Consider the following 14,725-nt stretch of genomic DNA (forward strand, 5'->3'; position numbering starts at 1 on the left):
ATGACACTCCCATGACAGTGAGACCCTGGCTGTTCTGGTCTGCCATGAGGCTGGTCCCTGGCTGTGATGCTGGTCTCTGTAATTGAATAACATGAGTTGGCAAGTCCCCAGGTTACACAAAGATGTATGTTCAGTGTCTGCCACATATTTCAGACTCAAGGTCCCTTTTATAAATGTGCCTTGATTGATGATGACTTAAAAAAAATGGAAACCTTGGAAATGTGAACCAAACGAGTGACCAGGACACTTCTGTGAGCTGAGGTCCAGCACAGGGACCATACCAGACAAACACATGGAGGGCGTTCAGTTTGGTCAGCAGCTGCTACCAAAACTAACCCATCCGCATATATTAGAGCAGATAGATGAATTGTACAGAGGCCTGTATATCTTTGGAAATTACATGACAGTGATTTAAGTGCATGGCTGGCAGCATTCAAACCCCTAGTAATCAGGTTCTGTGGTACCAGTGTCCGAGGAGTGACCATTGTAGAACTAGCTGTGCCAGTGCTCAAGTCATTCACACTATTTGCGTAGATGTCACAACATTCTTAGTGAGGATCAGCATGTATAGGTATGTTATGTAGTCAATTAGAAAGAAATGATCAGTCTTTGCTTGTTATTTATTCTTTCACCAAAAGAAATATGTGAAGATCGAAGAGTGGGCTGTATTCATGGGATTATCTTACTACCTGCTGGAGTTTGCTTGCTAACTCAGTCTCAAGGATTAGAACAGCATTTGTTTTTCTTTTTCTTGTCACTCAGGGAGCAATTTTGTAAACATTAGATGACAGATTAAATTAGATGCTTCATTAAACATTTTAATGTGAAATAATGAAGTTTCTAATTCTAGGGATTTTAGGTGGATATTGTTGGCTAATAGGTATATTCCTTCATTGAGTCTTTGTATATTTTAAGAGAGATTCTAATGTTAGTAATACTCAGGGGGCCTTTGGCCTTTGAGACCAAAATCTTGGAAACATTGATTTTCTATACTCACCCTGTTCCAAGCAACAAGCAGATTTTTTGGTTATGGGGATAGTCAAGTGACTATGGCTAATTAATTACAAACTTGTCAGGAATCATTCAGTTGGGAAGGTTTTGTTTCAAAACTCCTGTAACGTCCCGTGTGCCTTGCAGAACGGAAGTGATTTGGGAATTGCATGGAATTCTCACTGCCATCCCAAAGAAATGCTGATCTTGTCACTCTTACCTGTTCCGTTGCCTGGGCAGAACAAAAGGATGCACTTCAAAGGTAGCATCCAAGTTTGAATAAATTTACTTTTTATGGCTTATTTTGTGATTTTTTCTGTAGTCAAGTAGGTAATCGGTTTTGTGAATGATCTGTTAATAACAGTGTGAGGCATTAATTATCTGGTGAATCATCCGAAGCTTTCATTATCCTTTATTTCCAATTTTTTTCGTTCTCCCTTTTCATTAATACGAAAAACCTCCTAGTAGCGTTATGTTATTATATCTGATATTAATACACATAACAAACCCTCCCTTCTTGTGCATGTTTGACAAATGGACATACATACTTACCATCTTCCCATATTTGTATTGTTTTCACAGATCGGCATGAACCAAGAACTGGGTTTCATATGAAATATTTTACTCTGTCCTCTTGAGATGTGACATGAAGAAAAGTATTCAGAATATTTCTATCACCTCATCTTCAAGAATCAGTAGGAATTCTCCCATGGTAAGCATTTTGTCCTGAAAATACTGGCATTCCTCTTAGGAGATTGTGACACTCCAGTGACTTTGAGACCCTGGCCATGCTTGTGAGCCATTGGCCAGTCATTGACTGTGATGCCAGTCTCCATAATTGGATGAATAGTTTGGGTCAGTGTACCCCAAGCTAATGGAAAGCTGTGTGCTCAGTGTCTGCCACATATCCTGGATTGACGAAGATTAAAAAAAAACAAAAAAAACAAAAAAAAAACAAGAATCTCACTGAAATCTGAAAACAATGACTGACCAAAGCACTTCTGTGAGCTGCGATCCAGCACACAGGACAGGCAAACGTAGAGGGATGTGGATGGTCAGTGCCCATAGGGACTGGGGTATTTGAAAGCTAATCTGCCTGCGTATGTTGGAGGAAATGAATTGGACAGTCGTCTATAAATATCCCATTTTTTAATAAAACGGCTGTTCCTTTGCTGCTTTGCTGGTAGCATCCATCCACTGGTAGTAAATAGACCCTGGAAAACCAGCACATATGTAGTGAGACCCCATGAGATATGATTGCGCCTCCCTTAGAGCCATCCATACAGTTATCTCGGATGTGACAGTCTTTTGAGTGAGAGCGGTTTACTAAGGTCATTTAGATCATCAGTTCCAAAGATGGCATGGGTCTTATCAATTAATTGTTTTAGGTAGAGGTAATATCTGGAAAATTAGAGTAATTTCTAACCGTGAGAATATTTTAGAGTTTGTTTAAATTTGCTTGCTAACCCAGTCCCAAGAATTCTGACTTTTTTTTCTGTCTGCATAAAGCAATATTCTAGACATTTGAGTGATTCAAGTAGATGTTGTGAGATGATGACATTTCCAGTCCTTGGAATGTTATGTGGATTATTTTATTAGCTAATCTTCATATTTGATCAGTGTATTTTCCTATGCATATTAGGGGAGATCCTTGTTAATTGATGTCTAGGTGGACTTTAGGGTTAACCTGAACAGGTCTTGGGAAAAGGACTTTAAACATTCTCCTGTTCTGTGGAATAAGTATACTTTTTTCTGAACATACACCTTGTCAATGAGTATGTATCATAATTGCTCATAAATTCTTATCAGGAACCATTCGATGTGGAAGATTTCTTTCTCAACTTCTCTAATTTCCCCTGTGGTTTGCAGGTTCCGTGTGATACTAGAGTTGCATGGATTTTTAATCTTTACACCAATGAAGATCAGAGGCAAACAGTGCCCTTTATTTAGAAGTTTGCATGTGTCACTGATAACTGTAATAATTGATCTTGTTGAAAAGTCTGGGAAATGAAGATCTGATATGTCACTTTTACCAGCTTCCTCAACTGAGAAAGAATACAGTGAAACATGCTGAGGTAACACCTAATTTTTGGTAGTTTTTTTTCCTGGGTTATTACTGTTTTCAGTGTTTAGGAATTTAACGGGTTCTATATGGAGTCAGTTAATTATAAGATCTTAATCTGGTGAGTCATCTGAGGCTTCTGTTTGTTCTTTTCCGGAATTTTTGTGCTTTCTCAGTCTTGCTAATGATCTTTCTGTGGCATGAAGCATGGAGAGTACCAGAGAGGCTGATCCTCAACAGTGTGACAGTGGAAAGTTGGGTGCGACCAAGAGGTATGCGGTGCCCAAATGCCACTAGGTCCTCAGCAGTACCACCTGGTGAGCATCACTCTGAGAGCTGAGAGTAGGTGGGGAGCAGCTCATGGTGAGAGGGTTCAGAGGCCGCCTTTCCCTCTCTGCACACTGCCCAGTTCTTCTAGTCACATATCCCGGGACAGTACCGTACCTGTGTGTGTCCTGCCTGCACTGCTGTGACCACTTTGAGTGGAATCAGGTACGGTGTAGCTCTGTGCAGCTTCTGCAAATTGCCACGCTCCCACTCTCAAGCAGGTTGAGTGCTATGAGTGATTTTTAGACTATTGTTTCTTTGTTCCCTTCTTTTTGTGACTACTTTCTCCCCAATCCATTGGGTGACCTTTGAAGGTAAAGTAATCCTGAGGTGGTTGAATTTATGGAAATGATATGCATTGTTGTGAATGGAATGTTCACCAGGCCAACATCGTCTTGGAACTTTGAGCAAACTGATAGTCTGGTTGCACATTTGATTTGTCTGGCAGCAAATGTTGGACAGTATTTGGACTGATGGAAGCTAGAGACGAACACATTGACTATTGTTGAAAACCACTGGAAACATCCTAGGAGAGCGATATATTAGCTAATTTAATGGTACATAAACTGAATCCTACTGTCTTGTGCTTGATGGACCAGCAGACACATATGCGTGTATTGTTCTCATGTTTCTACATGTTTACCCTATTCCCATAGATCAACGAAGACAAGGCACCTAGCCTCACATGAAACTTTATTCCTTTCCCTTGAGATGTGACATGACAGAAAATGTCAGAAATGATTTTTCCATCCCATCCTCAGGGACCAGTGGGAATTAATTTTACCATTACACCCTCAAGGGCCAGGTCAGGTTGCTCAGTGTTTTGTCACTAAAATATTGCCCTTTTTTGGGGATTATGTAATACTCCATAAGGCACTGTCTGTGCTGGGCAGCATGGAGCCTGGGTCATTGCTGTGTTGAGGGCTGGTCTCCATGACTTGATAGGGTGGCTCAGTGTGTCCCAGAGAAGTGTACTCCAGAGGGCTCATTTTCGTTCATGTTTCTGAGGCAAAACAGTGCCCCTTTGTAGAAGTTTGCACGTGTCACTGATAACTGTAATAATTGATTTTGTTGAAAAACCTGGGAAAACAATGAGTTAAATAATAACTCCTCTGAACATGAGGTCCAGCACAGTTACCTGCCCTAAACAAACTGTATGGAAGGAGAGTTCAGTTTGTTCAGCTGTATGGTCCCAGCAACACTGTGGTACTGGAAGACTAACCAGCTTACATGCACTGGAGAAACTGAATTGGACAGTGACCTGTAGGTACCCAGTTTGGAGATGAAATTGCAACTCTGAGTTCTTGATTGGCAACATAACTATGTTGATAGTAAACAGACCCTGGGGAATCAGCACTTGAGTTGTGAAATTGTGGGAAATAGCTATACCTACACTTGAACCATTCACACTTTTGTTGGAGCTGCAGTAATCTTCTAAGTCACGCTTGCTCTCTTGAGGGCAATAAGATAGTCAGAATCCAAGGAGATTTGGGGTTTTCACTTTCTATTTCTCTATTAAGTGAAAAAAGTTATGAACTGAAAAATAGGTATTACTTATGTAATCTCATAGTATAATTTAATTTGCTTGCCAAGCAGTCACTGGGATTTAATCAGTTTCTTTGTCTTTCATGTTTCTCATCAGCTGAGAGAGTAATTTTGTGTGCACAGAAGTACTGTCTTCAGCTACATGCTGCATTAAACATTCCTAGATGTGACGTGATTAAATTTCCAAGTTTTTAAAATGTGGATTTTTCTGGCCACTTTTATATCCCTTCAGTGGGTTTCTAATGGATTTAAGGAGAGAGCCTAGTCATAGTGAATGGTGGTGTGTTGGGTATGCTGAGGAAACTTGGAGACCAATGTTTCAGAAAACAGTTATGTCTACACCGTCATGTTTCAAGCACCAAGTATCGTTCTTGCCATACAGATGGCCCAGTGAGCATCTCTGGGGAATTCCTCACAACCAACCTCTTGTTAGAAAATACTCCATTAGGAATGTTTTGTTTCTCAACTCCCTGATTTCCCCTTTATAGATTGGAAGTGATATTGGTGGAAGACAACACTTTGCCGCTTGGAATTCTCACCTCCACACCAAAGAAGGACTGTTTTTGTCATTTGCACCAGCTTCTTTCTCCAGGAAAGATCACAATGATGCACTCCAAGGGTAACATCCAGTTTTTAATACGTGTAATTTCCTGGATTATTTTTGTTGTGTTATTAAATAACTTAGAATTGTTTTTACAGAGTCTGTTGAACCAAACAGTGTAAGGCATTAATAACCTGGTGAGTTATTCGCGGCCTCTTTTCCTCTCCTGGAATTTTTGTACAATTTATTATTTTGAATAATATCAGAGACATCCCAGTAGAGTAATAAATTAGTACATTTTATATGCAGATACACAGTGAAGCCTCCTTTCTGATGCATGTTTGACAATTGGACGTGTATATTTCTCATCTTCCCATATTTTTACTCCATTTCCACAGGTCCACGTAGACCAAAATGTGGATGTCATATGAAAGAGTTGAAACATTACCCTTGAAATGCGAGAGAAAGTATCAGAAATAATTATACCATTCCATGCTCACAGACCAGTGGGACTTCTCACAGTAAACATTTTGTCCAGGAAATACTGTATTCTTCTTAGGGAATTATAACATTCTAATGATAATGGTAGTCAGCCATGTGGCTGGATCATTTTTCCTGTATCCTGGTCCCTGTGACTTAGTGTGGTCATGGTGTCATTGTGTCCAAGACAGACAGAATCGTTAGTGTGTAGTGTTGTCTGCCATCTCAGGCTCACAGTCCCTTTTATAAACATGGCTGGATTGATGATGACTTAAAAATCTTTTGGAAATCTGGACTATCTGAGCAATAGAATTGCTTCTCTGAAGTTGATTTCAAGTCATATAAAAGGCCATGTTACACATATATTGTTAATCTGAGGGAGGTTGTGATCATTCAAGTTGTATTTTATAAACACTAGGACCACCAGTAAGAAAACAGTTCAAAAAATATTAAAAGAACAACCAAAGAATTAAAATAGGATAACAAAAAGATCTGTTTAATACAAAATAAGGTAGTTAACAATGAACAGAGGGACTAATAAGACATGTAGAAAACAGACAGGAAAATGACAGACATAAAACCAGCCATATGACAATTATATCAAATTTTTAAAAGAGATTAGGAGATTCTGTTGTTTTTTAATCATGAACAACTATATATTGTCTACAAAAGAGACACTTTAGAACAAAAGATGCAAATAATTTGAAAGTAAAAAGATGGAAAAAGCTATATCCACCGAATCCAGAAGAGAGCAGAAGTGGCTATTCTGACATCAGAATAAAGAGACTTTAAGATAAAGTATTGCTAGAGAGGAAGAAGGATAGTATTTAATGATAGAAGGGTTAATTAATATGGAATATGTAACAGTTATAATCATATCAGCACTAACAGCACTGCCCAAAGTTCCAGACACTGAAAACGAACATGATTGAGGGGATCAATAGGCGGTTCAGCAATAATAACTTTTGTTCATAGCCGCCTCTTAATCACTGGTAAGTCAATTAGGTAGAGCATTATTGAGGTTACAAGATACTTCAGCAATATTATCAACCAGTTTGACCTGAGGTAGGTAGATAGACAGACAGACAGATAGATAGATAGATAGATAGATAGATGGATAGATAGATAGATAGATAGATAGATAGATAGATAGATAGGGAAAACTCCACCCAACAACAGAAATACAGATTATTTTCAAGCACACCTGGAACATTCACCAGGATAGAGTATATGTTAGGCTATAAAACTGTACTCAATAAATTTAAGATTGAAACCATGTGGAGTGTGTTGTGTGACCATAGAGGAACTAAATTAGAAGTCAAAACAAATAAATTTGGAGGTCACAAAATATTTGGAAATTAACACATTTTACAGAGCCCATTGGTCAAAAATCTATAAAAAGAAACTAGAAAGTCCAGGGGTGATGGCTTACACCTGTAATTCCAGCACTTTGGGAGGCCTAGATGGGCACATCACTTGAGGCCAGGAGTTCAAGACCAACCTGGGCAATATGGCAAAACCCCATCTCTACAAGAAATACAAAAAATGAGTTGAGCATGGTGGTGCGTGCCTGTAGTACTCAGGAGGCTGAGATAGGAGAATCACTCAAGACCGGCAGGTAGAAGCTGCATTGAACCAAGATTGCGCCACTGCACTCCAGTCTGGGTGACAAAATGAGACCCCGTCTAAAAAATAAAAAGAATCTAGAAAACATCTTGCGTAGAATGTGATACAACTAAAAACATGCTTAGAGGGATATTTATAGTTTTAAATAACTGTATCAGGGAAAACAAGGGAAGATAAACAAATGATACAAGCTTCCACCTTAAACAAGAAAAAGACTAAACTAGAAGATGAAATCCAAAGCAAACAGAAGGAAGTAAGCAATAGGGGTTTGAGCAAAAATTGATGACATAAAAAAACAGACAAAATACAGAGAAAAATTCGTGAAACCAGAAGTTGGGTTTGTGCAGAGATTTGTGAAATTGACAATCCTTTAGCTAGACTGACACAGATCGTTAGAATTAGGAATGATGGAGAGGACATCACTACTAACCCTATAGATTGGATCAGGAATGTTGCTGTTCGCTGCATTGTACTTTCTTGAGGGGAGAGCTATGAAGGAAAACGAAATTCTCATTGCACTTACAACTCAACAACACAGCATTGACATTTGGATTCTCACTGGCTTCATTGCTCGTATCTGTGAGGTTTCCAGACGATCCCATACAGTGTCATTCATTCTAAATTTATCTGTGGGCTACTCTGGGAACACTGTCTGTGGGTTAGCCCTGCTCTGCAAGGAGCAGTAGAAATAAATATATATATATGTTTTTTGAGACTTAGTCTTGCTCTATCACCCAGACTGGAGTGCAGTGGCGCGATGTTGGCTCACTGCAACCTCCGCCTCCAGGGTGCAAGCGATTCTCCTGCCTCAGCCTCCCGAGTAGCTGGGATTACAGGCACGTGCCACCACACACTACTAATTTTTGTGTTTTTTTAGAGACAGGGTTTCACCACGTGGGCCAGGCTGGTCTCGAACTCCTGACCTCAGGTGATCTGCCCTCCTTGGCCTCCCAGAATGCTGGGATTACTGGCATGAGCCACTGTGCCTGGCAACTGTTTGTAGCCAGTGGGGAATTGTTTTAATTTTGGGAAGCCTCTTGTAATCAAATCATGTATCAACTTTAATCACATGGTAAGTGCTCCATGGTTTTCATTCCTAAAGATTCTAGGATGTTTGACATTTCTCTGCTTAGCTTATGGCAGAAAGGTATTGGGTATCAAGAATGTTTGAACAGTTTCTCCTTTTTGGGAATGAAGATGATATTGGGCTAGAATTGAGATGTATGATTGAAAGAATGTCCCTGAGGCCTGAGCAGTGTGCCCTTTTGGGCATGGACATTGGAAGAATGTAGTGAATTCTTATAATTTTATGTTGCCTTGCCATCCATCTTGAATATAAGTTTAGCTTTCTTATACCAGAAGCAAGGCTTACTCACCTTTGCATAGTTTCCAGTTCTACACTTCCTCCTCATTCCTCAGTGTGGTTGGTCCAGATAGCTGCCTTATCCAAGTGCCTCCTTTGGACCACTTCACCATGGGACAGCTTGATGCAGTCTACTTGACAAGCCCCTTGAACCGCACACCCCTTATGGAGCCAGTGTCCGCCTCCCAGTCACAGTGTGACCCCAGGGAACTCATACCTGCTTGCTTAAAAACCTGTTTGAATAGTACCCTTGACCCAGTAAGGGCATTGGCCCATGGGTATCTCTCTTTCTCTCTCCGTCTCTCTCACTCCCTGACCTCTGCGTGTGGACTCCCAGGCATGCCATGTACCCCTCAGGACCTGTAAGTAATTCTATCTTTGTTTTTATCTTATATCTCTTCTAATCATTGAAAGGGTGCTCTCTATCTTGAAGATACTATATTAAATGAGAACTTGACCCTAACACAGTTAGTGACAGGCTGAAACACGCTGATTGCACTTTTTATCCATTTAGTGATTTTTCTCAAGTTACTGCACACCATGTACTATCAACATAATTGATATTATAGAACGGAATTATAAAACACTTTTGCCACAGAAAGTTCTATTGGACACAGGTTATCTAGAGCTACTACGTGTATGCTATTCTATGATAAAAGATGTAGATGTGATAAAAACATTTATAAAATATCTGTCTTAGAAATGTTAGCTAAAATTATTTTGGGAAAAGTATGTTTGAAAATAAAATTGCAAGCTACCACATTTTGATAAATATTTCTAAATGTGTTTATTAACTTATCCGGAGACAACAGAATGAAGTAAAGAAAACAGTAGCCTTGTATCAATATGTTTTTATTCAGAAGACAAATGCATGTTTTAACTATTGTATGTTTTTGGCTTAACTTTTTTTGTAAAGTTAAAACTTTACACTTTTACGTAAATCTGTAATTTCAAGATGTCTTAATGGTTGACAGGGACAGGACAATTGAAAACCTGTAAATATATTTGGTAAAATTTATGATGCATTGTTTTGCAGATGGCTTCAGACAGTATTAGCACATCTGTTTGAGATGTGCACAGTTTTACATTTGTCCCTTAGGTAATCAACAAGGCTGAGATCAGTAAATCACGTGTAAGCCACTGTATAGTTCTGAGGCTATTCTGAATAGAGATATATCATTTTATCACATCTAGACTTTCTAGTTACATTAATGCTGTTGAAAATGATTTTGTATTACATGCTTTCTTCCAAGTCATAGATCATGATATTTTATTGATGTATGTCTTTTTAATGAAGAGTGGTTAGGATAGTCCTGATTATTGCACATATAAACATTGCCTTTCACTAGATTATTGTTTGGGGGCAAATTTTAGACTGTTGTTTTAAAAAAGAGTAGCTTAGTTTAATCCACCCTTTCCAGATATTTAGACATTATTGAAATGTATTTTTTTGTAAAGATGGTCTTATAAAAATTCTTGAGCTAGAAACATGTCATTCACCATTGGAATCCTTAGAAGATTTCCTTGGGCTTCACTGGGTGGTAATAGACCATGATCATATTGCTCTGTATATAATGGTGTAAATTTTGTTTTATAACACTTAGTCTTAATAGATTGGGAATATTTTATCTTACTAATGTAGTCATTAGCTGGCCACTCTCTGTGTCCACTGGACCTTACAGAGTAAAGGGAGGGCAGTGCGTATTGGAAGCCTGTGTACGTGACACACAAAGGGCTTAGCAACATCCATGTTTTCCCAGCACAGGATACCCATAATACTTCCTGAATGTTTCATTGTTAAATTAGATTGTGTGTGTGTGTGTGTGTGTGTGTGTGTGTGTGTGTGTGTGGTTTATGTGAACATACAGATGTGTGTATTTTAGATGCATTTTTTTCTCTTTTTCTTTTATGTCAAGTGATGATAGAGCCTAGAAGGGAAGCAAAACTGTCCATGCCCTTGCCTTAACTTTCAAATCTGATAAAAACGACATTTATAAAATATCTGTCTTAGAAATATTAGCTAAAATTTTATTGGAGAAAGTATGTTTGAAAATAGAATTGTAAGCTACCACATCGTGATAAGTATTACTAAATGTGTTTATTGACTTGTCAGGAAGCAAGAGAATGAATTAAAGAAAACTCCAGAGAATGAGCTGACAACTTACTCCGGTCAGTGGCTCTCCATGCCTGCCCGTCGTTTCTTGGACACCCTTGCAGGTATGTGGCCAGGGAACTGCACATTTGTAGGAAACAGGCCTAGGATGGAAGGAGTGGATACATACTGCTCTTCTTGAGCTTGATGACATTTGGTTCCAGTTAAATAGCATGAAAACCCATCTGATAGCCAGCTGAGGGAGGATACCGTTCTGGGGAGTTAAAGGCGAGTGGTCACAACAGGTCTTCCTCGGCAATCCAAGCCCAAAACTGAATCTGCCTCCGTAAGACCATTATGTTTCAGCTCTTTATTTGTATGATTGATTCATCCAGTGGACTTTTAATTTCTTATGTCCAGATATTTTTTCAGTTCATTTTTTGTGATACAAGCACCTTGTGGATTGCCTGTCATAGAACAGGTTCTCAATAAACTTTTATTGATAAAAGATATATAAGTAGATTGTCTTGGTAATTTTGTGAGTAACCTGACCAACTAAGCAGTAGAAGACAAATGACTTCAAAACAGAGACATAACTTTCAGTGGGGTTCAGGTGATCTAGTTGGGTCTGGAAATGCGCAAGAGAGAAGGTCCCTGATGCAGTGTGCTGACATTGAAATGTGTAGTTATGGACTGGATGGTTATGGTTTCAGAACTATGTTAATTAAATTAAATCAATATAAAAGAGTAGCATAGAAGGAATTTCCAGATTCCAGCTGCATTGCTTGTTTCATTGGAAGTGGTGTTTCTCTTTTTTTCTTTTCTTTTTTTTTTTTTCACCTCAGAAGATGACTTCCTGGGAACTCTTCTGAGAGTGAATGTTATCAGCAAATTCCCAAAACAACACCCCTTAGACAAAAGCCTCCTCACCTATGCATTGCCTAGGCCACCCACTAAAGGTAAGGTGTTAGTTAAAATAGTCCTTGCTTTCTAGGAGAAGCCATGTCTTAGTAGAAATTGAGCTGTTAATTTTCTGAATATTGATGATGTTTGATTACATTCTAATTGATTCTGAGATTGCATATTATGTTAAGAGATGCAGCTTTTCTTAATATACCTTCGTGGCTTTTCTACATCTCAGTATATTTACTGTTAATATGAAGGATTTCCTTAACTTCTGTCATCGAATAAACTGAACTCCTTCATGGTTTGATCCATTGTGATGCTAGAAAATTGTTGTACATAGGAGACACAGTAGCTTCTCCATACCTGTTAGACTGGAAGGTTGACAAACTGGTCTGAAGTAACTGATGAAGTAAATGAATGACCTAGAGCTTTAAGAAACCAGAGGGGAAGAGAGAGACATGAAACCCAAGGTTGTTGATGGCTATTACTTTTTAGCCCAGCGAAAGGAGAAAACAGCACCAGTATCTGGCATCTTTGACATCAGGAAGTGTTAATGTCATTGTTTTGGCCTCATCATGGACTCAGGTGCTAGAAATGAGGTTTTCTCTGTGTACTGTGGGTATATTTGTTCTAGCACAAGTAGGGGGAAGATTAAAGAGGAATTTCATACCCCCATGACTCCTTAGGAAATGTGTTTCTCACCTTTGCCACTTTTCCCCACTGTGTCCTTGCAGGAGATGGCCACAAAGAGGTGGATTTGTTGAGTTGGTGCCATTCCTTCTACTGCCAGCTTCACCAAAACAATGATACAGTCTTCCTTATGCATGGAGACTCTTCTCTTTCCTGTGTTGCAGTGGATACCTCCTGCAGATAAGAAATGCTTAACTGAGAAATGCTCATGTTGGGATATCATCGATGAGACTTTAATTGGGGCATGGTGACTGTTTCCCTTGCTGCCACTTGACTCAATCCCAGGAGCCTCAGTAGAGGATAAAATATTACACAAGATGCTCAAAATGGTGGAATTGCTCAGTGCTCCCATAAATACACATTTATAATTTTCATTTGCCACATGGTAAACTGAAAAATACAGAATATATTAAAAAGAAACTCTGCATGATTTTTTTCAAAAATTCAAAGCATATTTAAATAATATATAAATTAAATGCCCTCCTCTCTTCCAATTCTGTCCCTATAGTTTTCCTCTATTAAGTGAACTACATGCATTCTTTTAGTGGATAGTTGCACACAAATACACAAGCCATTTTGGGGAAGGATCCAGCAGTGTGGCCATATTGTAACACATTTTTCTGCAAATTACCTCTTTCATTTAACAGCCCTCATTCAATGGCCTTTTTCTTTTTCAGTAATACATACACATCTGTGTCATTTGTTGAATGACGACATGAACGTTTTGTAGATGAAATATAATTAAATGTTTTAAGCATTTCTCACTCATAGATATTTATGTTAGCACCAAATTTCTGTGCAATGAACCTCCCTATATATCAGTAATTTTGCATTTGTCTAGAATATCAGAATAAATTACTTATCAGTTGAATTACTGGGATTAAGTATGTGCACACTTCATATTTTGAAAATTATTGCAAGATTGCCTTCAAAAATGTGGTTAACAACTTTATCCTCCAATGGCAATGAATGAGATTGCCAGCTTTCCTACAACCTCACAATGGATTTTATAAATATTTAAAATTTTTGCCAATGTGATCACCCAAACTATTGTCTTAAATTGTATTTCTTTTGTTTTTGAGTTTGGTCCTTTTTTCATGTTTGTTAGCCATCTGTATTTTTTAATTTCTTCTTTATGTCCAATTTTGTGGGTGGGTGGAGGATTTAGTCTCTTCCTGATTTCGAAGAGCTCATTTACTATTTCGGGAAATAAGATTTGGATTGTCAACCATTACAGCTATTTTTTACACACTTTTTAACTTTGTTTTTGTTATAAGAATGTGTATGATTGTTATATGTCCAAGTATAACCATGTTCGCTTTTATGGCTTCTGAGTTTCATGTCATTTTTGGAAAGATATATATACTGAGTCCATGAAACCCTTCACCTATGTTAAATTCTAATTCTTTTGTGGTTTTTTAATTCAAATTCTTAAATCATGAGAAATTTTTTTGTTTTGAAATCTTAAAGTTGCCAAGTTACTTGCCATTACTTGCGATTATTTGCCAATAATTGCCCATTTATCTGTACTGCCATCTTGCGCATACGCTGTACTCTCATCTGTGACTGGCTCCATTTTTGTTCTGTGGATTTGTGTGTCTCTTCTTCTGCCTCCTGTCTCATGTGTCTTCTCGTTGGAAGAAATTACAGTTTAGACTGCAATTTCATCAACTTTAGTAAATCAATTGAGGGGAGAATGGTTTTTAAAAATATTAAGTAAGTCTTCGTATCCAAGGACAAGGTATGTCTTTTCGTATTCAATAATTTTAATTACTGTTAATATTTTCACTTTGGTGATGGGAGTTTTTCTTTTAATTTGCTTTCTTGTTCATTTTTTGTATCTGAAGTTTTTGTTTTGTTTTGTTTTGTTTTGGGGGTAAGTGGTCACCTTACTGTTTCTTGTTGCTTTTCAGATTTTTTCAAAGTATAGACTAAATCCTTCGCAAATATTTGAAGTTTTTATTTCCCCCCTTCATATTGATCCTGATTTTAGTTATGTTGACAAAGTCCACAGACTGTTACTATCAGAACACTTGAACAGTTACGGAAATATTACCCACCCTTGATTTAATCAGGGTTTAATGGTATGCTGCTTTGGTTTGA

The 14,725-nt window shown here is 38.2% G+C and overlaps 1 protein-coding gene across 2 annotated transcripts in view; it reads left to right on the forward strand.

Moving 5' to 3' along the window:
• LOC111525117 overlaps nucleotides 1-14,025 on the forward strand; it is a 45,539-nt gene extending 31,514 nt beyond the window's left edge. The window contains exons 7-14 of one of the 2 annotated variants that reach the window (XM_023190435.2): nucleotides 1,573-1,702; nucleotides 2,860-3,065; nucleotides 3,229-3,324; nucleotides 5,413-5,543; nucleotides 9,272-9,296; nucleotides 11,048-11,151; nucleotides 11,872-11,985; nucleotides 12,667-14,025. In XM_023190435.2, the coding sequence (XP_023046203.1) occupies nucleotides 3,260-3,324; nucleotides 5,413-5,543; nucleotides 9,272-9,296; nucleotides 11,048-11,151; nucleotides 11,872-11,985; nucleotides 12,667-12,806 (579 nt within the window). In that variant the 5' untranslated portion in view covers nucleotides 1,573-1,702; nucleotides 2,860-3,065; nucleotides 3,229-3,259 and the 3' untranslated portion in view covers nucleotides 12,807-14,025. Of the gene's footprint in view, nucleotides 1-1,572; nucleotides 1,703-2,859; nucleotides 3,066-3,228; nucleotides 3,325-5,412; nucleotides 5,544-9,271; nucleotides 9,297-11,047; nucleotides 11,152-11,871; nucleotides 11,986-12,666 lie in introns of those variants that run through there. The other variant, XR_002725955.2, reaches the window with a different exon arrangement.
• Nucleotides 14,026-14,725: the final 700 nt, after the last annotated feature.

This window comes from Piliocolobus tephrosceles, chromosome 6 (genome assembly GCF_002776525.5).
Source record: "Piliocolobus tephrosceles isolate RC106 chromosome 6, ASM277652v3, whole genome shotgun sequence".
Taxonomy (NCBI): Eukaryota; Metazoa; Chordata; class Mammalia; order Primates; family Cercopithecidae; genus Piliocolobus; species Piliocolobus tephrosceles.